General features: G+C 33.2%; 1 protein-coding gene across 1 annotated transcript; it reads right to left on the reverse strand.

Annotated features, from left to right (window-relative positions):
- On the reverse strand, positions 1-27,774 carry LOC124963915 (calcium-activated chloride channel regulator 1-like). The gene is given in 14 exon segments (XM_047523646.1): positions 1-341; positions 3,660-3,899; positions 4,331-4,501; positions 5,042-5,312; positions 5,735-5,959; positions 6,834-6,934; positions 15,176-15,353; positions 18,378-18,617; positions 19,453-19,680; positions 23,162-23,342; positions 25,399-25,507; positions 25,934-26,081; positions 26,278-26,418; positions 27,616-27,774. Coding segments are annotated over 14 exon segments (2,733 nt in total).
- Between the last annotated feature and the right edge of the window lie 81 nt (positions 27,775-27,855).

Consider the following 27,855-nt stretch of genomic DNA (forward strand, 5'->3'; position numbering starts at 1 on the left):
TTAAAGTACAGATAAAATAGCAGCTAATCCAAAAATAACCATACTGAGTGCAGAGATATTGGTACCCAAAGCTGGGATGCTAGTTTCCTGTGGAGGAATAAACTTGATTGCTTGTGCAATGTTAGAAATCTCTGAGGTAAGATTGGCTTCATTGATTGCTTGAATTGCAATATAGAACTTGGTGCCATTTTCTATTTTAAAAGGTTCTGGTTTAAATTCAAAAATTTCTTTTGAGCCAGCCTCCTTAGGTATTAGAGCAGAAGTATTTACTGAAGAAGCATTGCCAAAATCTTTTTGGAGATCCAGGAAACATTCACTTATCCTTATATTGTAGCCGTTAGCTGAAAAACAAAACACATACTTCATGTCTTTTAAAATAACCAGGGTGCTTTACTGCTGTCACACTGCCTTATGTTTAGTGGCCATCAGAAATTCACAGTAGGTTTTAGTTGTGGAAATCTCAAATATCGTTTTTGTCTGGTTATTCCATCTTCTTTATTTTTAGGACAAATATATGAACAGTTTCTTATGTATAGTTATCTAATCATAGGAAATTTTAATTAAATATCATGCAGTACTTGCAAAGCCAGCATCTAGATTTCTTTTCAGAAAGAGAAATACATAGAATTGAGTTCACTTTTTAATTTAGAACAAGAAACACAATAATGTTCAAATATGGTAAAGACCTTCAGTACCTTGCATTTGTGTTATTTCTTATTTAGTTGAAAGAGGGAATATTGGGAGTGAGAAAGAAGATAAATAGAGAAGGAAAAAAAGATAAGGATAAAGAGCAAAATGAGGCAGAGATTGCAATTTGTACTAACTAAATATGTGCTCAAAAGCTAGGCAGACCCTTATTAGGAACAGAATTCTACTATTCTTGAACTGTATAATAACAAGAAGAAAAAAAATTAACTTTTCTTGTCTCATCTGTATAATAGTGACTTAATAATTTGATTTGCTCAATAAGGATTTATTGAGTGCCTGTTATTCAAGTGGTGAGAATTGTAAATGATAATACATGGAAAGTGTTTAGCACAATTTACTAAACATTAATGAATGTTTGAAATATTAGCTATTATAACTATTAAAGAAAGGAAAGCAGGAGGCCTACATAAATGTTTCATGCTACACTGCTTTTAGATATGTACCAGTAATTGACATAAAATATCTTCTAACATTCTGAAATATGAGAATAAAACATCAAATGTCATTTTTTGATATGAAGACTATGTCTTCAGGAAATGTTGAAGATATTTCAAGTGTACAAAGAATAACTTTGATTCAGTTTTTTTCCCAGTCAAGCCTTCTATTCAACAATTTCTCAATAGATAGGTCTAATCAATCCATTCTACCGTTCTTCACACAAACCCCATGTTTCATTAAGGTGGATCTATGTACGAGTCTCTTACTTTAATTCTGATGTTCCATTGTGAAGTTTTTATTTCTTGACCTTGATCATGTAGTTTGTTTCCTTCTCTTCCTGCAATGTGCTTCCCTCTCCCTAGATGCAATTTATATTCATTTTTTTAGGTCCAACCGGGGACCAAGTTCTCATGAAGTCTTGGTCAAGTATTTTATGCACTTGTCTTCCATAACTATTGTCTTCCATAAACTTGTATTACATGGAATGGAGTTTTCCAGGTTGTTATGTGGAGGTTCAATTTTTCATTCAGATGAGATCCTATTATTCTAAGGGCAAAGTTTTTTTTTTTCTTTTTTGAATTAGAGTGTTGCCCAGGCTGATATTAAAACTTTTAGACTCAAGTGATCCTGCTGCTTGAGCCTCCCAAGTAACTGGTACTACAAGTATCACCATTGTGCCTGGCTCAAAGACTATTTTTTATACTTCTTTTGTATTATCTAGGGTACCTGGTATTGTAATGGGCATGCATTTGATCACCTTAATTATTGTCCAACACTACAGTTTTTGATACTTGAAATGATGTATCATAAAATACTAGAATTATATCTACTTGTTTTAGTAATTTTGAGATCACCTGGCCTAATTTACATATTTGACAGGTATGTAATTGTGTCCCATTGGATTTAAGTGCTTCATTTCAGATTATATAGATGTTAATTTATTCTTTAAGATACTGCTACTACCTTACTTTTGTAATGTCTGAAGGTAACATGTGACAGCTACTTTTACCTCTTCCTATTTGTCATAAGAAAAGAGGGTGATTAGATCCCACTTCTATCTCAGTGTTCATAAGTAATGCATTACTCCTAACTATAGTTCCTATAATAAGCGTGAGGGACATTTATTAAGAACAAAATCTTAGTGAAGGTTTGGTCTTTCCTGAATTGAATTTAGAACTAAATATTTGATTATGTAATTTCACTTGTGATTTTCCAGTGGAAGTATTGGTATTTTTAATTTAATTTGCTTTTGCTATGTTTAACAATCACATCATGAGAAAATAATGTATTTTAGAAGTTGTCACAGTAAGAGTTTTCAATATTGAAGTACAAAAGATTTGTTTTTGACTGTCTTATATTTTCTCTGCCTTTTGTGAAAGATTTTCCTCCCTGGTATAATAATGATAAAAAAGTAATACATCTTTGAAAATGCTGTATAAGTTAGTATAAGATTAAAAAGCATCTTTATTTCGAGACCCTTACTATAGTAAGGGTTTTATTGTAACTCAAGAGAAAGAGTACTGACTATATGGTGTTTCAGCACTGACAGACCTTGAGATAGAATGTATATCAACATTAAATACTGCTTTCATTTTCCCCTTATAGGGGAAGTAGCAAGATTCACTTTATAATATAAAAATCTACTAGTTTCTTAATACTGGAATATGGTAGATATTTAATAAATACTGATTGAATTCAGCTAAATTTAAAGCAAAGATAGAAGTAATATAAATTTTTTGAAATTAGAGCAATTTATTATTAGGAACTTGGAGTAAATGAGATTCTTTCGCCTTGAACTTTATATAACTTCCATGGCCAAATCTCCTGAACTAGTGAGTTTCTTTGCACATGAACATCTCTCAATGGGACATCTTCACCTGACTTAGCCTGCTAGTCTCATTATTCAAGACTCAGATCTGGGATAGTTGCCCCTGATAATAAGCCTTTTAAAATATATACCCTGTGATCCTAATATCAACTGGACATTTGTAGCCCACCAAAGAGATGCCATATCATTCTGTGTTCATAACAGCCTCTCTCTTATTTCACTATATGAAATTATCTGTCTACTTGTGTGTCTTCTATACTCAGTTGATTATTGATAGTTGAGATTGTTTCTAGGAATTTAATAGTGTTTGAAAACTCAATAAATGAATAAAATTGTGCAAGTATGGAAATACTTAAGAAAATTTCCCTTGTTAGGGGGAAAAGAATGCAGTAGAAAACTGTTAGCTCAGTTTTCTCAAAGTAATTTAAAGATGGTTCAAATTGTGAAAGGGTTTTTGGCACAATAGGTATCTGACAAGACTGGTTTAGAATTCTGTTACTAAATATAGAAGTGACTTGGGCTAGTTCATTATTTCTTGGAGCTTTAGTTCTCACATCTGAAAATAAATAAATACTGGCCTATAGTAGACACTCCATAATTATTATTTGTAAATGGAAATTCTCAGCAAATTAAAACCAATGGTATTTCTTTAGTATATTTTAAAATTAGTATTGAACTTACTTACCTTTTCCTTTATCAAGGATGTTGCCCGGAGCAGTCCATAAAAGTTGAATATGATCTCCTTTAAACTCAGCCTCAAGGTCTTCAATTTTACCAGGTGGGAACACATGAGTTTGGTTACCTTTGGGAGGTACTCCTAATACAGTAAATGACCCTCCAGAGGTAAGTCTGCTGAACTCTTCCACTTTGGCTTCTGCCACATCATCTTTGACTTCAGGTCTAAGTGGGTTCAGTGTAATTTTACCTACCGACACCCCCCCAGCAAAAAAATTAATTTAAAAAGTTTTCATTTTACCATGTCTACTCTTTATCTTGTAAACTGATCTTGCAACTGAAGAAGATTAATGTTGATTGATAGCAGATATTAAAAAAGTGACAGATTTTAGAGGAAAAAAATTTTAATATTATTTGAAATGAATAAGGAGGCATGCTATGTTAAAACTATCTTTTATCCTATTTTTCTCTATTACTTGTCTCAAATTCTTTGAGGACAAGGATTATTTTATTCATATTTATAGCTCTTGTTTTATTCATCTTTGCTTGCTCAGCATTTTGAAATATACAGATGATTACAGAGTTAAGTACATAGGTTTTTCCATAGTACATTATATTTTCAATGTTTGCCATTTGAAATTTAGGTAATAAGTGACACATTTCTAATTTAATGGTACTTACCATTTTCAACATAGCCAGGTATATACAGAGCCTTGTTGGGTTGTCGTCTTAAACTTAGTCTAGCTGTGCTTTTTCTTGCCTGAACATGCACTTTTAAACTGTATCTACCATTTCCATGGTAATCTGTAAAATACCTTGAGTAGATGCCATCATTTTTCACAGTATCAGCACCTTGATATTGAAATACAATAATTAGCTATTCAGTAAAGTAAAAAGGACAATTATAACCATTTATGAGCACTATTGATATCAGCAATTTGGGAGGTAGTTTAGCACAGTGTTTTAAGTACATGAACCCTGGAATCAGAATGTTTTGGTTCAAAGCTTGGCTTGGCCACTTTCTAACCTGGTGATTTTGGAAAAAAGTATAATTTGTGGTAGGCATTCAATTAATATTAGCTAGTTCATAAAATAAGCTAATCATAATAAGGAAAATATGCTGGAGAAAGCATATGTGAAACATTGACACTAATGAAAATGGAGAACAGTTGCACTCCTAAATTCCAGGAGTAAAATAAAACTGTTCATGAAATTTAAAGAAGATAAATATGCTATGTCTATGCTTTGTCAAGATTACTGACAATTGCAATTTAAATTTAATGCACTTTAAAATATAATTCATAAGCATACACAGGAAACATTGACTTCTCAGTCATGGAATCCTGTAGGAGAATTTCAAGTTCAATGGAAGTTAATGCAGATTTCTATTACCTATACCCTTGTCCCAGAGCTCCAATGTTACTTGATGTCCATCTTTAGTTTCTATAATGGCTGTTACATTGACTCCCAGAACAGGCAGAAACCCTTGACTGACTCGTGCATAAACAATCATCGGGCCAGGGTAATGTGCTGTGTTTTGACTCATGTGAGCAGTTGCAATTACTGGGAGTGTGGTTGGACTTCTTGCTCGAGTGGTCATTGTCACTGTTAGCAATTGAGGGTTGGGATGATTATTTAGAAGGCTGTAGGTCCAAGTGCCTATCTGAAAAAGAAAATTTCTTTGAGAGTTTTGGTAATAATTTCCTTCTTCTTTCTTTGGGATGTAAAATTATTTAGAAATTTAAGCAGAGTAATAATAATGATTTAATATCTGATTTTATAAACTTGCAAATAGTATGAGTATGAATCTCTATTCTATTTGACATTTTTTATGACAGATTATCTGTCACTATTTTGGTATCTACAGCATATAAGATGTTATCTTTATTTTTTTTTTACATAGAAATTGATTTAATAAAACATGGCAAAAACATGGGCTGGAGTTGTAGTTCAGTGGTAGAGCATTTGCCTAGCATGTATGAAGCACTGGGTTTGATTCTCAGCACCATATATAAATAAATGAATAAAATAAAGGTCTATCAACATCTAAAAATATTTTTAAAAACATGGTGGAAATAGACATACCTCTGCAATATCTGGTATTTGAAGTCGGGCAGACTGAATATTTAGCTTATCATCTTTGAAATCTGGGGTCTTATACTTTTTCCCTTTTGGATCCTGAAGAATAATTTCTGGTTTTTGTCTTCTCCAGGTGACAACAAAGAAAGTGTCATTTCCAATTGTACTGTCCACAGGCACTGTACCATTTATCCATTCCCTTCCTGTAATATTCAAGGCTTTACTTTCCAACTGTTACATAAATAAAAGAGAGACATAAAACCCATTTGTTATTATAGGTGATAGAATTTCAAAGTTTATTCAGTTCAAAGTAATTTTAAATTTGGTTTTAATATTTCAACAAAGGAGTGGGACAACATGTATCCCATTTGTTTACAATAAAAAAAAAGAGTTGCTTAGACTCTGGAACTGAGCAGATAATAGAGATTTATGGTTAATTGGGGATTAAAGACATCTCTTTCAAGAACAGAATTTGAATATTTTGTTAGTTTTAAATGCTTTTATAATTATATTAAAACTATAACATAAAACAGATAATCTGATTAAAAACTAAGTGAGATTAAAAAAAAAAAAAAAAAAGGAGTGGGTATGTGGCACAATGGTAGAGCACTCGCCTAGCATGCATGAAGCCCTGGGTTTCATCCCCAGTGCAACATACACAAAAAAGAGTTCAATTAAAGTAATTGAAAATTAAAGAGTTTTTCAAATAAAAGCATATATAATTATGAAGAATGGAAGAATGGAAGAGAATGACTGTAAGTGTCGTGGAAAAGCAAACATAGTAAAGATGTTTTTCTTCCACATACCTGATAAATTTTTAGGCAAAAGAGTTATTTATTAGAGAAAGAAGAGTTAATAATCAGGAAAATAGGGTATGAAAAATGTGGAATGAGACAGACATCATTACCCTATGTACATGTATGATTACATGAATGGTATGAATCTACATTGTGTACAACCATAGAAACGAAATCATGTACCCCATTTGTGTACAATGAATCAAAATGCAGTCTGTAAAAAATTAAAAGATAAATAAAAAAGTAATTAGAAAAACAAATTTATTCTTTGCTCGTGAGAAAGCAAAGGATTTTCTTTGTATACCGACCTGAAGAGCCTGTTGAGAGATGTTGCCACTTCTAGATGAAATTCTACTGAAAGCATCAATAAGTCCATTTATGTCTTTATTGGCATAAAAACGAAGTCCTCCTAAAATGGATTTTTTTTAAATGGGAAAATCATATTTGTTATTCTGCAGTCATCAGTATACTTTAAAATCAATTTTACATTTCTTCTTAAACTTATAAAAGATGAATTTCCAAGAAATTCATGAACTACTCAGTGTATAATTCCAACTGTAATCCTACAATAACTAAAACCTTACTCAAAATAAATAAGTTAGAATGAAGAATAAGTTAAAGAATAAACCAAGTCTTATTGTTTTTAATACAAAACTCTCTTCAAATGTAGGTGCATGTCACAGCTGGTCTAAGCACTAAATAATGTTATAAAAATGAAACTTAATATAGTTCTTATGAACCAGTTGCTTATGTTCTAATTGACTCTAAAACATATTGAAACAATCAGAGAATGACAGTTTAGAATAAAGTAAAAACTGATTAATTGCAAAGATAAATAATATAGGAGTTAAGGAAGAGAGAATTAACACAGGTGACTGCTAAAAATGTGACAATTCATATTTATTGAGTTAATAAATGGCAGGAAGGCCAGCTGGAAGATTATTGAAGTAGCCTAAGCAGGAGGTTGTCAGGGTTGGATTAGAATGTAGTAGCAGGACTAACTAAAGAGGGGAAATACACAAATATTCCAAACAGATTTGGCAGGATTTTGTGAGATGGGAATAGGGTGGGATGATGAAAAGAGGCCTGAATGGGTAATCAGCACTTTAACTGTGTCCTTGGGCAAATCATTTGCAGGTTTTTTTTTCTCTTTTTTAAATTAAAAAAAAATTTTTAATTTTTTTATTTTTTTAAAAAAATTATTGTATTTTTATTTAACTTTAAAATTTTTACAGACTACATTTTGATTCATTGTACAAAAATGGGGTACATCATTTCGTTTCTATGGTTCTACACAATATGGATTCATACCATTCATGTAATCATACATGTACATAGGGTAATGATGTCTGTCTCATTCTACCATTTTTCATACCCCCCTCCCTGTCATTTTCTTCTACATATTCTAAAGTTCCCCCATTATTTTCTCATTCTCCTCCCCCCACCACCATTATATATCATTCTCCACTTATCAGGGAAAACATTCGGCCTTTGGTTTTTTGGGCTTGGCTTATTTCACTTAGCATGATATTCTCCAATTCCATCCATTTATGTGCAAATGCCATAATATTATTCTTCTTTATGGCTGAATAGTATTCCATTGTGTATATGCACCAGAGTTTCTTTATCCATTCATCTGTTGAAGGGCATCTAGGTTGGTTCCACAATCTAGCTATTGTGAACTGAGTTGCTATAAACATTGATGTGGCTGCTACTGTAGTTTGCTGATTACTGGAATTTGTGATGAAAAAGGAAAGATCACAACAGACACCACTGAAATACATAAGATAATTAGAAGCTACTTTGAAAAGGTACACTCCAACAAAATAGAAAATATTGAAGACACTGACAAATTTTTAGAGACATATGATCCTCCCAAACTGAATCAGGAAGACGTACACAATCTAAACAGATCAATTTCAAGCACCAAAATAGAAGAAGCCATCAAAAGTCTACCAACCAAGAAAAGACCAGGACCAGATGGATTCTCAGCCGAATTCTACAAGACCTTTAAAGAAGAACTGTTACTAATACTCCTCAAAGTATTTCAGGAAATAGAAAAGGAGGGAACCCTTCCAAATTCATTCTATGAGGCTAGTATCACTCTGATACCAAAACCAGACAAAGACACATCAAGGAAAGAAAACTTTGGACCAATATCCCTGATGAACATACATGCAAAAATACTTAACAAAATATTGGCAAATTGCATACAAAAATATATTAAAAAGATATGTACCATGATCAAGTGGGGTTTACCCCAAGGATGCAAGGTTGGTTCAACATCTGGCAATCAATAAATGTAATTCACCACATCAATAGACTTAAAGTTAAGAATCACATGATTATTTCAATTGATGCTGAGAAAGCATTTGATAAAATATAGCACCCCTCCATGCTTAAAACACTAGAAAAAATAGGAATAGTAGGAACATACCTCAACATCGTAAAGGCTATCTATGCTAAGCCCACAGCCAACATCATTCTTAGTGGAGAAAAACTGAAAGCATTCCCTATAAAAACTGGAACAATACAGGGATGCCCTCTTTCACCACTTCTATTCAACATTGCCCTTGAAACACTTGCCAGAGCAATTAGACAGACCAAAGAAATTAAAGGGATACAAATAGGAAAAGAAGAACTAAAGCTATCACTATTTGCTGATGACATGATCCTATATTTAGAAGATCCAAAAACTCCACTAGGAAACTTCTAGAACTAATAAATGAATTCAGCAAAGTAGCAGGATATAAAATCAATATGCATAAATCTAATGCATTTCTCTTCATAAGTGATGAATCCTCTGAAAGAGAAATTAGGAAAACCACTCCATTCACAGTAGCCTCAAAAAAAAAATACTTGGGAATTAATCTCACAAAAGAGGTGAAAGACTTCTACAATGAAAACTACAGATCATTAAAGAAAGAAATTGAAGAAAACCTTTGAAGATGGAAAGATTTCCCATGTTCTTGGATAGGAAGAATTAACATTGTCAAAATGACCATTCTACCAAAGGCACTATACTGATTCAATGCAATTCCAATTAAAATCCCAATGACATTCCTCATAGAAATGAGAAAGCAATCATGAACTTCATCTGGAAGAACAAGAGAACTCAAATAGACAAAACAATCCCGAATAGAAAAAGTGAAACAGGAGGTATCACAATACCAGACATTAATCTATACTACAGAGCAATAGTAACAAAAACAGCATGAATCAGCAAGACATAAATAAATAAAGACATAAATCAGCATAAATATCTATGCCCCGAACATTGGCTCATCCATGTACATCAAACAAATCCTTCTTAATTCCAGAAATCAAATAGACCACAACACAATAATACTAGGCGATTTTAACACACCTCTCTCACAACTGGATAGATCCTCCAAACAAAAATTGAATAAAGAAACTATAGATCTCAATAACACAATCAACAATTTAGACTTAACAGACTTATATAGAATATACCATCCAACAAAGAATGAATACACTTTTTTCTCAGCAGCACATGGATCCTTCTCTAAAGTAGACCATATTTTATGCCACAAAGTTACTGTTAGCAAATACAAGAAGATAGAGAATACTACCTTGTATTCTATCAGATCATAATGGATTGAAATTAGAAATGAAAGACAGAATAAAAAACAGAAACTTCTCCAATACCTGGAGATTAAATAATATGCTATTACATGATGAATGGATAACAGAAGACATCAGGAGGGAAATAAAAAATTCTTAGAAGTAAACGAGAACAAAGACACATCATATCAAAATCTCTGGGACACTATGAAAGCAGTACTTAGAGGAAGATTTATTTCATGGGGCGCATTCAACAAAAGAAGTAAAAATCAACAAATAAATGACTTAACACTACAGCTCAAAGCCCTAGAAAAAGAAGAACAGACCAACACCAAAAGTAGTAGAAGACAGAAAATAGTTAACTCAGAGCTGAAATCAACGAAATTGAAACAAAAGAAACAATTGGAAAAATTAACAAAATAAATAGTTGTTTCTTTGAAAAAATAAACAAAATTGATAAACCCTTAGCCACCCTAACAAAGAGAAAGAGGGAGAAAACTCAAATTACTAAAATTCAGAAGGAACATGGAAATATCACAACAGACACACATGAAATACAAAACATAATTAGAAGCTATTTTGAAAATCTATACTCCAACAAAACAGAAAACCTCGAAGACATGAACAAGTTTCTAGAGACATATGAATTACCTAAACTGAACGAGGAGGATATACACAACTTAAATAAACCAATTTCAAGCAATGAAATAGAAGAAGTCATCAAAAGCCTACCAACAAAGAAAAGTCCAGGACCAGATGGGTTTTCAGCCGAGTTCTACAAAACCTTTAAAGAAGAGCTCATTCCAATACTTCTCAAAGTATTCCATGAAATAGAAGAGGAGGGAACCCTCCCAAACTCATTCTATGAAGCCAATATCACCCTGATACCTAAACTAAACAGAGATACATCGAGGAAAGAAAATTTCAGACCAATATCCTTAATGAACATCGACGCAAAAATTCTCAACAAAATTTTAGCAAATCACATACAAAGATATATTAAAAAGATAGTACACCACGATCAAGTGGGTTTTATCCCAGGGATGCAAGGTTGGTTCAACATCCGGAAATCAATAAATGTCATTCACCATATCAACAGACTTAAAGTTAAGAATGACATGATTATTTCAATAGATGCAGAAAAAGCATTCGATAAAATACAGCATCCCTTCATGCTCAAAACACTAGAAAAAATTGGGGTAGTGGGAGCATTCCTTAACATTGTAAAGGCCATCTACACTAAGCCCATGGCCAATATCATTCTAAATGGTGAAAAACTGAAAGCATTCCCCCTAAAAACTGGAACAAGGCAGGGATGCCCTCTTTCACCACTTCTATTCAACATCATCCTTGAAACTCTAACCAGAGCAATTAGACAAACCAAAGAAATTAGAGGGATACGAATTGGAAAAGAAGAACTCAAACTATCCCTGTTCGCTGATGACAGGATTATATATTTAGAGGAACCTGGAAATTCCACCAGAAAACTTTTACAACTCATAAAGTGAATTCAGTAAAGTAGCAGGTTACAAGATCAATGCTCATAAATCCAATGCATTGTTATACATAAGTGATGAATCTTCAGAAAGAGAAATTAGGAAAGCTACCCCATTCACAATAGCCTGGAAAAAAATAAAATACTTGGGAATCAATCTCACAAAAGAGGTGAAAGACCTCTACAATGAGAACTACAGAACACTAAAGAAAGAAATTAAACAAAACCTTAGAAGATGGAAAGATCTCCCATGTTCTTGGATAGGCAGAATTAATATTGTCAAAATGGCCATACTACCAAAAGTGCTGTACAGAGTCAATGCCATTCCAATTAAAATCCCAATGATGTACCTTACAGAAATAGAGCAAGCAATTATGAAATTCATCTGGAAGAATAAAAAACCCAGAATAGCTAAATCAATCCTCAGTAGAAAGAGTGAAGCAGCGGGTATCAAAATACCAGATCTTCAACTCTTCTACAAAGCAATAGTAACAAAAACGGCATGGTATTGGTACCAAAATAGACAGGTAGATCAATGGTACAGAATAGAGGACATGGACACAAACCCAAATAAATTCAATTTTCTCATACTACACAAAGGGTCCAAAAATATACAATGGAGAAAAGATAGTCTCTTCAACAAATGGTGCTGGGAAAACTGGAAAATCATATGCAACAGAATGAAATTAAACCCCTATCTCTCACTCTGCACAAAACTCAACTCAAAATGGATCAAGGACCTCAGAATCAGACCAGAGACCCTTCATCTTATAGAAGAAAAAGTAGGTCCAAATCTTCAACTTGTTGGCTTAGGATCAGACTTCCTTAACAGGACTCCCATAGCACAAGAAATAAAAGCAAGAATCAATAACTGGGATAGATTCAAACTAAAAAGCTTTCTCTCAGCAAAGGAAACTATCAGTAATGTGAAGAGAGAGCCTACAGAATATCTTTGCCAATCATACTTCAGATAGAGCGCTAATTTCCAGAATCTATAAAGAACTCAAAAAACTTTACACCAAGAATACAAATAATCCTATCAACAAATGGGCTAAGGAAGTGAACAGACACTTCACAGAAGAAGATGTACAAGCAATCAACAGATATATGAAAAAATGTTCAACGTCTCTAGTAATAAGAGAAATGCAAATCAAAACTACCCTAAGATTCCATCTCACCCCAATTAGAATGGCGATTTTCAAGAATACAAGCAACAACAGGTGTTGGTGAGGATGTGGGGGAAAAGGTACACTCATACATTGCTGGTGGGGATGCAAATTAGTGCAACCACTCTGGAAAGCAGTATGGAGATTCCTCAGAAAGGTTGGAATGGAACCACCATTTGACTCAGCTATCCCACTCCTTGGCCTGTACCCTAAAGGACTTAAAATCAGCATACTACAGAGATACAGCCACATCAATGTTCATTGCTGCTCAATTCAATATAGCAGACTGTGGAACCAACCTAGATGTCCTTCAATTGATGAATGGATAAAGAAGCTGTGGCATATATATACCACCCTGCACAGAACTATCTCTCACCCTGCACAGAACTCAACTCAAAATGGATCAATGACTTAGGAATTAGACCAGAGACCCTGCACCTAATAGAAGACAAAGTAGGGCTGAATCTTCATCATGTTGGCTTAGGATCAGACTTCCTCAACAGGACTCCCAAAGCACAAGAAATTGAAGCAAGAATCAATAAATGGGATGGACTCAAACTAAAAAGCTTTTTCTCGGCAAAGGATACAATCAAGAATGTGAAGAGAGAGTCTACAGAGTGGGAGAAAATCTTTTCCACATGCACTTCAGATGGAGTGCTTATCTTGAAAATTTTTAAAGAACTTATAGAACTTTACACCAAAATTACAAAGAACCCAATAAAGAATGATAAAATTATGGCATTTGCAGGCAAATGGATGAAATTGGAGAATATCATGCTAAGTGAGATAAGCCAATCTCAAAAAACTAAAGGACGAATGATTTCGCTGATAAGCGGATGAGGACATATAATGGAGGGTGGGAGGGGTTAGCGTTAGGGTTAGGGTTAGGTTTAGGGTTAGGGTTAAGGAAGGTGGTAAGAATGGAGGAAGGAAGGACTGTATAGAGGGAGAAGAGGGGTGGGAGGGGTGGGGGGGAAGGGAAAAAATAACAGAATGAATCAAACAACATTACCTTATGTAAATTTATGATTACACAAATGTTATGCCTTGACTCCATGTACAAATAGAGAAACAACATGTACCCATTTGTTTACAATAAAAAAAAGTAAATAAATTAAAAAAAAACAACCAAAAAAACCAGCATGGTATTGGCACCAAAATAGACAGGCAGACCAATAGTACAGAATAGAAGACACAGAGACAAAACCACATAAATACAGTCACCTTATACTAGACAAAGGAGTCAAAAACATACAATGGAGAAAAGATAGCCTGTTCAACAAATGGTGCTGACAAAACTGCAAACCCATATGCAGTAAAATGAAATTAAACCTCTATCTCTCACCCTGCACAGAACTCAACTCAAAATGGATCAATGACTTAGGAATTAGACCAGAGACCCTGCACCTAATAGAAGACAAAGTAGGGCTGAATCTTCATCATGTTAGCTTAGGATCAGACTTCCTCAACAGGACTCCCAAAGCACAAGAAATTGAAGCAAGAATCAATAAATGGGATGGACTCAAACTAAAAAGCTTTTTCTCGGCAAAGGATACAATCAAGAATGTGAAGAGAGAGTCTACAGAGTGGGAGAAAATCTTTTCCACATGCACTTCAGATGGAGTGCTTATCTTGAAAGTTTTTAAAGAACTTATAGAACTTTACACCAAAATTACAAAGAACCCAATCTACAAATGGGTCAAGGAACTGGACAGACACTTTATAGAAGAAGACACACAGGCAGTTAATAAATATATGAAAAAGTGTTCAACATCTCTAGTAATTAGAGAAATGCAAATTAAAACAATTCTAAGATTTCATCTTACTCTAATTAGAATGGCTGTTATCAAGAACACAAACAATAATAGATGTTGGCTTGGATGTGGGAAAAAGGCACACTTTTACATTGCTGGTGGAGTTGCAAATTGGTGCAGCCACTCTGGAAAGCAGTATGGAGAATCCTAAGAAAACTTGGAATGGACCCACCTTTTGACCCAGTTATCTCACTCTTCGGTTAATACCCACTTGCAGTTTTTAGGTTATTATTTCCTCTTCTATAGAATAGGAACTTCTAAATTTTTACTGTGGGATTGAATGGAATTTTGGAATTGAGCAATAATTTTGGACTGTCAGTTGAGTAGCCATAGAGAAAGCAGTTTCTGTTTAGTGGTAGTGACAGAAAGTAGGTGAGGAATGTATGAAGATAACAAATATTGAATAATTTGAGAAGCTGATATATGAAGAACTAGAGGAGGGGGAGAGGAGCTTAATTTAATGGACAAGGAAGGGATAAAGATTAAGATAGGAAAATTTTGAGTAGCTTTACTATTTAGGGAGAAAGAGCCTTTGAAATGGCAGAGATTAGAAATTGATTTTCTATGCAAATAATATACCAAAGGTTTACCTGTCATATTTGGCAGGGCCTCCAGCTCTTTGGCAGCAGAAGGTCCCAGAGCAATGGTGTGGATGATTGCACCACTCTGTTTGACGTCCTCAAAGCATGAGTTTATTGCATCATCTTCCCCATCTGTTAGTAGTATGATTTCAGAACCAGAAGTACTCTGGTTACTGTAGGTAATTGCCTAATAGTGAAATGCCAGGTTTTTAATTATAGAATGTTATTTCTGAATACATTTAAATTAAGAATAAAGCTATTTTCTAGTCTTAGAGAAGTCTTTAGTCTTATGCATCAGAGTAGGCCAAAGAATTTTTTTTGTATTATTTTTCCAGCATGACTGGTGTGTGGAAATGACTGTAATGGATAGATTTTCAAACTAGTCTCAACAACTTCTAACTCTCTAATATACATACTCCTGATATCCCAGAGAGGAAGAATAAAACACTTAGAACAATTCCTGGCACATACTAAGTACTCAGTGAACATTAGCCACTGTTATTATTATCTGAAAAGATACTTGGGATAGAGACTAGATACCCAGGCAGCTCTGGAAGCCTGCAGATTAAATAGTACCTGTAAAATCATTACAAATAGTGGGTATGCAAGGTTAAATGATGTGGTATGTGCCTTTTTAATTTTATTTGATTATCACTATAGGATCTTACGATGTCTCAGAAAAAAATTTGATTCACCATAAAGAAGGAAGTTCATAGAGTTAACAAATAACACAAATATTTTCTTTCTTTCTTCTTTTTTTTTTAAATCCTGGAGTACTTAACCACTGAATCATATCTCCAGCCATTTTTATTTTGAGACAGGGTCTCACTAAATTGCTAAGGCTGGCTTTGAATTTGTGATTATTCTGTCTCAACCTCTTAAGCCCCTGGGATTATAGGCATGTGCCACTGCATGGGACTTTTTTTTTTTTTTTTTTTCTATCTTTTCCTGATTTCTACCTAGAGTATTAGCTAAGAACTTTGGCATTAGATACCTTGAAAGTAAATTCCAATTCTGCCATTTGCTTATCAGAGTAACTAGTATTTAGTCTTTCTCAAGACTTAAACACACACACACACACACACACACACACACACACAAAGTTCTATAAATAGGTTAGTGTAAGGATAAGTTTACAGACTCTAGAATCAGAATGATCAAGTTTTGAATCATATAACTGGTAATTATTGACTGTATGACCTTGAGAAAAGTTTGAATACTCTAAACCTCAGTTTCTTTTTTTCTTTTTAATTAAAAAAAATTTTTTTTGTAGGGGGGTGTGAACCCAGGGGCATTTAGCTTCTGAGCCGCATCCTCAGCCCTTTTAAAAATATTTTATTTAGAGATAGGGTCTCGGCCTTGCTAAATTGCTGAGACTGGCCATCCTACTGCCTCAGCCTCTAGAGTTGCTGGGATTATAGGTGTGCCCCACCAGGCTCGGTTTTAAATTCTTTTATAAGGATGTTAATCTCATCCATGGGGGTAGAGTCTGCCCACATGAGTTAATCACTTTCTTTTCCCAAGGTCCCACCTCTTAATATTACTTTGAGAATTATGTTCCAACATATAAAGTTTGGAGGTATACAAACATTTATATAATTTTATGGCAATTAATAATTGAACTTCAGTTTCTTTATGTGCAGAATATTGCCCCACTCAAAAAGTAATAGTAAGGATATAAAATCATGCATGCAAGGGATTTAAATAGGTAATATATAGTATAAAAAATCTAGCAACTATTGTTATGATTTTGTTAAGTAAAATGCTTTTATGTATTAATATGGTTTCAGCATGTAAGTGAGAAAGAACTATTTATAACTTTGAATGTGATTTAGCATAATATATTCAGCCATAGACTTTGTGGTTAAAATATAAGAAACATGCAAAAATATATTAAGAAAAAAAAATGGAGCAGTATGCATGAACATTTTGACATATTCCCAATATATGGTACTTGTCATATTTTAGAATAGACATATAATAAGAATTATGATAATTTTCATAATAAATTTCAGAATTTATTTATCTTATAAAATTCCCACAAATAAATGAGTTAGGCACTATTTATGCCCACGTGACCTGGGTTGAGGAAATAGACTTTCTTAGTTCAGTTACCCAAGGCCATTTAGTTAATAAAATAATAAAGCCAGGATTCCAGAATTCTTAAGCCAATGGGCTTTAAGACAAATAGGTACCATAATGGAAGTTAAGATATGGGATTAATTAGTGGTCTTGATAAAAATAGCACTGACCACTTTAACTGAGGGAAGGGAATCAGTGAAGAAAGTAGTTTTCTGTTTTTGTGACTTAAAACATGACAATAAGTAGGCTTAAGTGGAAAGTAATTTAGGTTGGAAGAAATTCAAATGATACTAGAGGCAATTTAGTATAGTACTCAAAAGGTGCACCTCCTTTTAAAAAATGTTTTTATTAGTGTATTATACATAATAGTGGGGTTCATTCTGACATATTCATACATGCATGCAATATAATTCTCTCTATTTCAAAAGTAATTCCACTTTCCCTCACTTCCTCTCTTCCCTGGCCTCCCCTCCCTTTACTCTGCTAGTATTCCTTCTGTTTATTTATTGTTTTTAAAATTGTACCTAATTGGGGCTGGGGCATCTGCCTAGCACTGGGTTTGATCTTCAGTACCACATATAAATAAATGAATAAAATAAAGGACTATCAACATCTAAAAAATATTTTTAAAAAATTGCACCTAATTTTTTTGGTTCATAATTTTGTTTTCACTAAACTTTCACCTTATGTTCCTTGGATTTTATGTTCATATGTCCTATACTGCTTGAGGAACTACTCTTCTTTGATTTTTAAATGTCAGTTTAAATTGATGAACAGGGGCTTTCTTTATCCATAATATAAAAATGTTACTTATCTCCCTTTCCACAATCCCCCAATGATATTGCTTTCCACTCATAGAAATTTGGAATATGACCATGCCAAAACAATGGCAATAAGATCATGATGATTGTGCCCACTGGATTTCTTTCCCCTTACTTATCCACTCCCCAGTGCCACTTAGCACCTCAGGAAGTTATTGGTGGAACCTCCCATAAATGATTTACCTCACTCAGGTCAGAATGTTATTAAATGAGGAACATATGAACTCATGACCCTTGTTCAAAGATAAATGGACAAAATTATAAACAATAGTAAATAGCAAATGATATTAAATTAAAAATAATTTTACCTGGAATCCAGCTTTGAGTCCATTGCAAATTGAAGTTCCACCACTAGCGATTTTAGGCAGATTTGCAGTGAGCTTTAGATAAGTGCTATTATCAGTTATTTTTATTAGATTATTTTGGATTTCAGCAGTACTATCAAATGTGACCATTCCAACCATAGATCCCTTTTCAATAATTTGAATTAAATACAATTCTGCTGCTTGATTCATTCAAAGGAGACGAGTTGAGACAAGATGGTCTACCTGTAAGAAAAAGATATATTAACAACTGAATCTTTAAAAATACAGAATATAGAAAGGCAAAGTTTTTTAAGGGCCATAGATCATGATAAAAATTAATTGATAGATTTTAAAATTTAACTGTTTCATTTTATTAAAAAATTAAAATCTTAAAAAATCAATCATTATACTTATAAAAACCTTAAAAGTCTATACAATTTATTAAAGTTATAAATTCAGGAATATTTTTAAAGGAAATAATTTAAAAATGTACATGAAGATGTTCATTGCAATATATTTTTATAGCAAGTTGAAAATCTCCAAAATGTCCAACAATAGGGAATTGTTTGACTAAATTTATGTTTTGTTTATGTATATGTGTGTGTATGTGTGTGTATATAGCTATGGCACAACCATTAAAAATTATGTCATGAAGGGCTAGGGATAAAGCTCAGTGTGTGTGATGCCCTAAGTTTAATCCCCAGTACTGCCAAAAAAACTCCCCCAAACAAAAAACTCCTGAAAACATATTCCACATGACATGTGGAATGTTTAATGTATATAATGTAAAAAAAAAAAAGCAGATTACAAAACATTATATAAAATATACTCACATTTTTAAAAAGGAAAAAAAGATTGAAATTTTTATAGGAATGACATGTTCAATGGTGGGAATTTATATTTGGTTAGAACTAAAAGTTAAGAAATAAAAATTATCCATAATCTATTAACCTTAATGTAACAATATTTTTAACATTATCTTCTAGTACTTATTTTTATAAAATCATTATACTAAAATTTAAAAGAACATAAATTTGTATTTCTATTAAGTATTTAAGAGTTAGAAAAACTGTCTTACTGTATCCATGCTTCCAGATTTATCAAGTACCAAACAGACTACTCGCTGTTTGGATTTGAGCAATGAAAATGTAGGATGAGGTGGTAGATTTGTTCCTGTCATGGGAGATGCCTTCTGAAAGTCATCAGAGTCCTTGATTACATCCCATGTACTTTTGTGATTGCACATTTTGTTTTGTAGGTTTGGAGCTTCTGTGTTGTGTGTTTTTGCTGTGCAAAATTCAGTTACCTGGAAAGAAATCAATTAGAAGACAATATTGCAATAACTTGTGAAATATCACATTCCTTTCCAAATATGCAGTTAGCTGCCAAATACATCCTCCATAGATTTTATCTTTTGACAGTGAAAGATTTCTTCATAATAAAATATTCTGATATCTATTTTGCATACTTGAAGGGGTAGAAGTAAGGTAAAGCCATCAACATATACTGTAAAGTTTTTGGTGATTCTTTTAGGTATAAGTAGATCATGTCAGTGGAGGATGGTGGCAGCTTGCACACCTGCTTGTTAGCTTCTTGCTTTCCTTTCCAGATTTTGTAAAGTTCAAGTCTTAAGTTTAAAGAAAAAGAGAGAGTGTTGGTTTATGGTAATTTTGAACTGTTTCTTAAAAATGGAGTATAGAAAATGACCTTCTTTAATTGCCTTCACAATTGAGTGAAAAACTTGCGAACAGGTATTCTAACAATTTGAATTCTTACTCACTCTGATGAGTTTTGACAAAATAATAGCTCTAAAAAAGCAATGAAGGTATAGGGAGAAATGAGGAATGTAATTGTCTTTTAATAGCAAATGGTGAATTGTATCCAATAACTCTGCTAGTGGAGGTTTTAGTACCATAGAATCTGTGAAAATCCTTCAAGTTTTGAAGACTTAATAACTTAAAAAAAGTTCTCATAAACTAGTGCAGTGTTCAGGAAGGAAATCATCTTGCAACCTTAACATCTAAGAACTACTTTTAATAGTGTCATTTTCTAATGCCCTCTCAATTTAAAGACTGCGGTTGTAAATTCTTTTTTTAGAAGAACTAAATTATTAACTTTGAATACCTTTTATCTAAATTTTAAGATAAATTTTAAATTTAAATTAGTTTCTGATATGGCTCTGATTTACATCTCCCAAGGGGGGTTATATTAGATGGGAGAAACTTACAGTTTGCAATTAAAGCAGTGATTCATGATCAATTCTAGCTGTTGTGAAATGCCTATCAAACCTTTCCTCTACCACTGCCACTGCCTTTATTCAAGTCCCTTACCTGCCTATTGCCTTGGCCTTCCAACTGATCTCCCTGCCTCACTTCCTCTCACTCATGACATCCTATTCTTCACAATTAGTAAAACTACGTTCCTTAAAGAATTAAGTTTATTACATCACCAATATAAAACTGAGAAGACAAAACCCAAACCCCTTAGGTTCATAGGTCTTCTTTTCTTGCTTCAACCAAATTTTCTGACTCTTACTATGTATCCTTTGCTTTTACCATAGAACTTCTTTCTGTCCCTAAAATATGCCAGAAACTTTCACTAGGTTCTCCACTAACATGAATGGTAATTTTATATAATTAGAAAAAGGTACTTCTTAAGTTCTTTTCTGCTATGTACTTGAGATTTGTTCTAGTAAATGTTGAATTCTTTAATTTAGATAATGTGCAACTTGTGCAACCCTTGCTTTATTCCATTCTTTGCTTTTGTAAATCTGTTTCTTTGCATAGAAAACTTTTTCCCTTCCTGCTCTGGAAAATTCATACTCATTCTTTTCAAATCCCAGCTCAAAACCTATCCCGTCAGAAACCATTTTTGGATCTCCAGTTGGGGATGGTTGCTACTCTCAACATTTGGTTCATATCTCTGTATCTCTTTCTACTTTGTGTCGTTTGTATTTTTTCTTGTATCTATACACTTAGCACTAAACTGAATTCCTCAAGGACAGTCATCTTTAATGATTTCTTCATTTCTAGCTCCTAACAGAGTTCTGGGCATGAAGTAGGAATGATAAAGGTTATGGAAAGGAAGTCATGAATTTGAATGTTCAATATTTTATATCATGTCTCTCCTGGGTCTTAACTTATGCTCTTGATAAAAATTCTATGCAACATATTTAATCTGTGATATGGTAATTAGAAGTTAGTGTTATTCTGGACAACATGTATCATAAAATATCTGTTTCTGAGACATATTTATGTAATTACTCTCCATATTTCAGCTACATAATCTCATTTATTATTATTTATGTTTCAGGTAGACAGAATATGTCTCCTGATAATCAGGTACTTTGGGAATGTATAATTTGGAATAGGTAGTACATACTCTGATCATCCTCTTGTGTCACATTAAAAAAATTGTATTTAGATAAAGAACTTCTTGGCTAGCATTTATTGATTAGAAGATTGAAGTAAACTTCCCTGACTTGTGTCAAATATCTTCAGGAGGGAGCCTTATTAATCAGATAAGATGCTGACAAAGAGGAGCTCTCATATACTGTTGGTGGAAATGTAAATTATCACAGTCAATATGGAAAACAATGTGGAGGTTCCTTTAAAAATTAAAAAGAAAACTATCATATGATTCTGCAATTTTACCACTGGGTATATATCCAAATGAAATGAAATTAATAGATTAAAGAGACATATGCAATCTTATTTATCATAGCACTATTCAAAATAGCTAAGATATACAGTCAACCTGAGTGTTCATCAATGGATAAATGGATTAAGAAAATATGGTGTACATATGTACAATAGAATATTATTATGCCATAAAAAGAATGAAATCCTGTCATTTTCAGCAACATGAAGCTGAAGGATATTGTATTAAGTGAAATACCCAGGCACAGGAATACAAATACTTTATGATCTCACTCATATGTAGAAGCTAAAAGACTTGATCTCACAGAAACAGAATATAGAACAGAGACTGGGAAGAAGAGGGGGATGGAAGATAGGAAGAGGTTGGGTAACTGATACAAATTAAAGTTAGGAGGAATAAATTGTATTCTATAGCTCAGTACAGCAATTATGCTTTAAAAATAAAAAAATTGAATTTACTTTGATTCCTCTCGTGTTAAACTCTGTGCTAACTCTTTATATTAGCCCTTATAACCTAACAATGACAATGTGAGGTAGATGTTTTAATTCCTATTAAAGAGATGAAAGTATTAAATGTCAGATTTAGCAGTTTTCCCACAGAGATAAAGCTTGAAACTGATAGGTGGAATATTTATAACAAGCCTATCTGACTCCAGTGAACCTGTCCTTGTATCTTTTCTGTGGGGATAGAGTTGTATGTGTTTTCACAATGTTACTTTATAATAGCTTTGTATGCCTTAATGAGAAGATAATGGAAAATCTAGAATGTCAATCTTTTCCCAAACTGCATTATGAATTACTTCAGAAAAGTAGTATGGCTAATTCTTAGAAGAGGAATCAAAAGTAAGGTTGTAGCTCTTGACACAGTTCACAAAAGTTAATGAGGGAAGGGATGACCTAGGGATATATTATGTGACACCAATGAGAACAGTACAGTGCTACTGGTGAATAAATGAAACAAGTTAACAAGGAGAGGATGGGATCATTTTCAGATACATCCTGACAGGTTGGAGAAAATGGCCTTTACTTAATTGCCTGAGTAATTTTCTTCCTTTCTATTGGTAGACATAGTTTCACAGTAAAAATCCATCTTCCCAGTTAACTTTTTCCTAAGGGTTCTGTACTTACAGAGTCAAGATTTTGCATGAACATTATGGAGTCTCTTGCAGTCTGAGATTTGTGTGGAATAAACGTGCATTTTGCTTCATACAGTCCCGTCTTTAAGTCACGTCTGCATGGCCTTGTTATACAGCTGCCTCCCTTGCATTCATTGAAAACCACATTCATACCAGTAATATGACTGGAACATCTAATTAAATAGATTATGTTTATATGTGAAGACTAAGCAAATCAGGAATAAAGACCAACATCCTAAAATCTTACTCTTAGTGATAACTGCTATTGATTAAGCAACAAACATTCCATTTTGACAGAAGTAGACACAATGTTCTACCCCTATTTACCAAAGATTTCAATGAGAACAGTGTTTTCAGTTTATGTTTAGTAAACATTCATTCTTCACTATTGTGATCAATAAATATTCTCTTTGTGGCTTTCGGTTAAAGATGATAATTCCTAACTTGCAGAGATATTGTGAAAATTAAGTGAGTTAAAAGATACAGAGGAATTGGTTTTTAGTAGGGAGAGGAAAATCAACATTATGTTTAAGGTCCTTTGAAGTTTGCATGTGTGGTATACAGCTTTATATTTCTAGCATTTTGTAATTTACATTTTGAGAACCAATGGCCTAGACTGAAGAAAGGAATAAAAATAAGCCCTGCATGGAAATGCTTGTGCATTCACACCGTTCGATCTGCATGATAAAAATAACTGTCAAGTCACTGGTAGCAATGTGTGTGTGTGTGTGTGTGTGTGTGTGTGAGAGAGAGAGAGAGAGAGAGAGAGAGAGGGAGAGAGAGATTCTAAAGAATCTGCTTATATGTAGTGCATTCCCATTTTATGTTACTATTAAACTTCATGAAATTAGTCCTTGTTTGTTTTCAAGGATTAAAGGAGATGGTGAGTAATATCTTCCAAGAGAATTGACCTGAAAGTTGAACCTAAATATGATAAAAATTCACTGCCTTAAAGTGTCTGTCACACATAAGAGCTTAGTAAATGTAGTTTTAGAGATTTGTTTTCACTTTGAATACCTGGTTATAAGGATACTCATTTGTTTTTCATTCATTTTTGAAAAATTTATTTTTTCATTACTTATTTTGCTTTGACTTTATGGCAGACCCAAGACTAGGGGATTAAAAAAACAATCACAGTCCTCAAGGATCTTGAAGAGTAGTGGGGAAAGTCAAATGACATGGACAATTACTATGTGATCTAAGTGTTAAGAGAAACCCACACATGTTGCTGTGGGAGCTCTCCCAAAGGCATCTAACTGCAAATGGAGGGAAAGGAAAGACATTTAGAGAAGTATTTGAAGGATGAATAGGTGTTTCAGGGCAAGAGAAGAGTTTTGTGGCATGAGGGTAGGAGGAATGAGTGTCCTGGGCTGAGCACTTAGTCCGTGCGAAAGATTCCAGGCAGCTCAGTGAAGATCAGGCAAACAACACAGAGCATCAGAGAGAGGCTTTTTTTTTTTTTTCTAGCACCCCTCTTTAATACATTTTTTCTCTCAAAGGTTTATTTCTTCATTACACTGATTTTTGTATTTCTTCAGTGCTCTTTTAAATATTCCATGTGCTTGATTTTTTTTTAAGTTTAAACATATTATCTATTTATACGTAGGGCCTGTTTATATCCACCCCTGAATTATATTTCTTAAAAAAAAGATTTACTCACTTACCTTATAAGAAATACTTATTTTCTTCAAATGAAAAGTAAAATATATTTACTATGACGTTGTAGCAGCTTATTCCATTCATCTTAAAAAGTTATGAATCAAGGGGCTGGGGTTGTAGCTTAGTGGTAGAGCACTTGCCCAGCATGTGTGAGGCACTGGGTTTGTCATTCTCAGCACCACATATAAATAAATGAATAAAATTAAGGTCTATCAACATCTAAACTTTTTTTTTTTTAAAGTTAAGAATCAAGTTGAACAAAAAATGAATAGGATTGAATTCCAATTCTCTGATATCTTAGGGATTGGTTTTTTCCTTCCTCTTCTGCCAATAACATACATTAGAACAATTTCTGTGAATACTGAAATAATTCCCAATTCCTGATTGATCCATTCCCAGATGGATCCCCCAGAAATTAATTGGATACATATACAATGGTGCAGGTTGGATATTGCAATTTACTGTTTGAACATTCAACCACTTGAGAGATAGCCTTTGTTTGTCTACTATAGAAAATTGAAAACTCAGAGTGAAAAAATTTGAAACTGAGGTTGTTTAATACAATGATACCTTGTTGCTTCAATAGTGTTCTTTCTGGAAATATAGAATGGTCGATCCACATTATACTCATCAAACACTCCCCACCGAAGATGGGCCCACTCATGGACAAATACTTTGCCTATGAGAGAATATTGCCACTTATAAATTTATAGTTCCAATATTTTTATACAGTTTCCTTGTATTTTTATTGTTTGTTCTATTAATTATGCATGACAGCAGACTGCATTTTGATTCATTGTACACAAATGGAGTACAACTCTTCCTATTTACCAACTTAATTGAGTCAAGGTACTCTAGAAATGGACACTTTTCATTGGATCAAAAAAGTTGAAATGGGTTAGTACCAATAAACAACTCATTTTATTATTAAACCCATTACACAAAAGAAATAGTTAAATATAACTTACATATTTCCAAACAAAAGTGTATCTTAGTGCCTATTTTTTTCTTCTTAAAAATCTTTAAAAATATTATTAATCACAGTTTTATGTGTTTTTTCCCCCTATTGGAATAAAGAACAGAAATGTAAAATAATTATCCCTACCTCGGGGCCCATAGATAGGCATGTTATCAGTCAACAGGAAGTTTGGAGTGAAATGTATATATTGTCCTTTCTCTCCACATTGTCCATATTGAAGTGTATAGGGATCATCTCCATATTTCAGGTAAGGATCAGCAACTATGACATCTGCCTTTTGAAAAGCAGAACAAATGAATGAAAACAAATCCCAAGAGGATTTTAAAAGGATTTTAAAAGCAAGAAATTTTCATCTACACTACGAAAAGTTACTTCTGGTTTAATTACTAAGTTAGTGAATTACCAAAATTTATAATATGAATTTTTAAAAACCACAGAAAGCAGTTTAGGAGCTAGACAAAATAGCCTACCTGGTCATATGATTCTTGCTTTGGCATTAAGTACTCAGATTTTGACTTCCAGGTAACCGGAATTAAGATGCTTATGTTCCTGAAATAAACTCTTCTTTTGGTGGCATGAAACAGGTATGTAGAAGCTTCAGTTACCATTTCCTGATAAAAAGTACCTTGTGGTAACAGTTTCACAGTGAAATAAGCATAAAAATAAGCATACAAACTAGAAGAAGCAAATGGAAACTGCTTTGCCCAGGTATTTTGCAAAGACTATCACTGAAGAATAGACTGAATTTTATTACATCTCTCCAGTCTGTAAACTTATTTTCATAGGCAACAAAGTCAACCCTCTGGTTTTTCACCTGTCCACAACTGCTATCAGCATTATGAGTTGAAGATGCTGATATGAGGGTGCTGGATGAGAGACAAAGGTGATTAAGACTGGGAGCTAGTTGTTAAGTTTCTTATTTAATCAAATTGGATCTTTTGATTGGGTTATTAAGTAAATTGGGAGTTTATAAAGTTTGGTAGATTATTATATTTAATGTTAAGTTAAAAATCGCTAGATTTATTTTGAGTTTTCTCATAAAAGACTTAAGTTTTGGGCTGGGGATATAGCTCAGTTGGTAGAGCACAAGGCCCTGGGTTCAATCCCCAGCACCGCAAAAAAAAAAAAAAAAAAAGACTTAAGTTTTAAAAAGCAGCAGCAATATTCACTTCAGGACCCAATTTGCCATTTATTGTATGCCTGTTCAAATCACTTAATTTCTCTCCTTTATACAAGAGTCATAATCCCAATTCTTGACCACCTCACTGGGATATTGAGAGGATCAAAGAAGATAGTAGATAGTAAAATGTTACATATAAGATGTTTTTGTTATACAAATTAAATTGGGAAGATAAATCAATTTTGAAAATATTTTCTTTAACATAAGATACATAAAATTTTTATGTTATATTTTCCAGAGGTAAACAAATATGAATAACTGGAAAAACATGTAAGATAGTGAGCCTCTGGGGTTTAAGTATAGATTAGTTATTTAATCTTAATAAAGGTAATTTTATTAAGAAATTATAAGGACATTTCTCAACTTTCAAGTTTTTCTTGTAGCTTTACTAGTTTAAAAAATATAAGTAATTCAGTCTTGTAATAATTATTTAAGGGAATGACTCAGTATTAATATATAATAAAAACAAAACTAGCAGATATTAACCTTGAATGTTTAGATAAATACTACATAAATGATGTACACTGTCAAATAACTTTGGGAAGTTATAACTGTGTGAGTGTTATGTATGTGTCTAGGTAAAGATAGGTTTTGAAATAAAAATGTGGATATTAAAATTTTCTCTTACCTTTATGCTTTGAATGAGTTTTTCATCTTCTGGTACACTGGGGTTAATTGCAATGACAATATCTTCATATCCATTGTTATTCAAGTTTACCCTTGAGCTTTTCACCTCAAGCAAAAATTGCAAAACTAAGAACAGAATAAGCTTCAGCCTGAACACCATTTTTGCAGGAGCTATAGTAGGCCTTATGGAAATGTAAGGGTGGTATTTATGTGTCTGCTTAGCTCAGAAGTTTGAATCAAG

Source organism: Sciurus carolinensis, chromosome 1 (assembly GCF_902686445.1).
Source record: "Sciurus carolinensis chromosome 1, mSciCar1.2, whole genome shotgun sequence".
Classification (NCBI taxonomy): domain Eukaryota; kingdom Metazoa; phylum Chordata; class Mammalia; order Rodentia; family Sciuridae; genus Sciurus; species Sciurus carolinensis.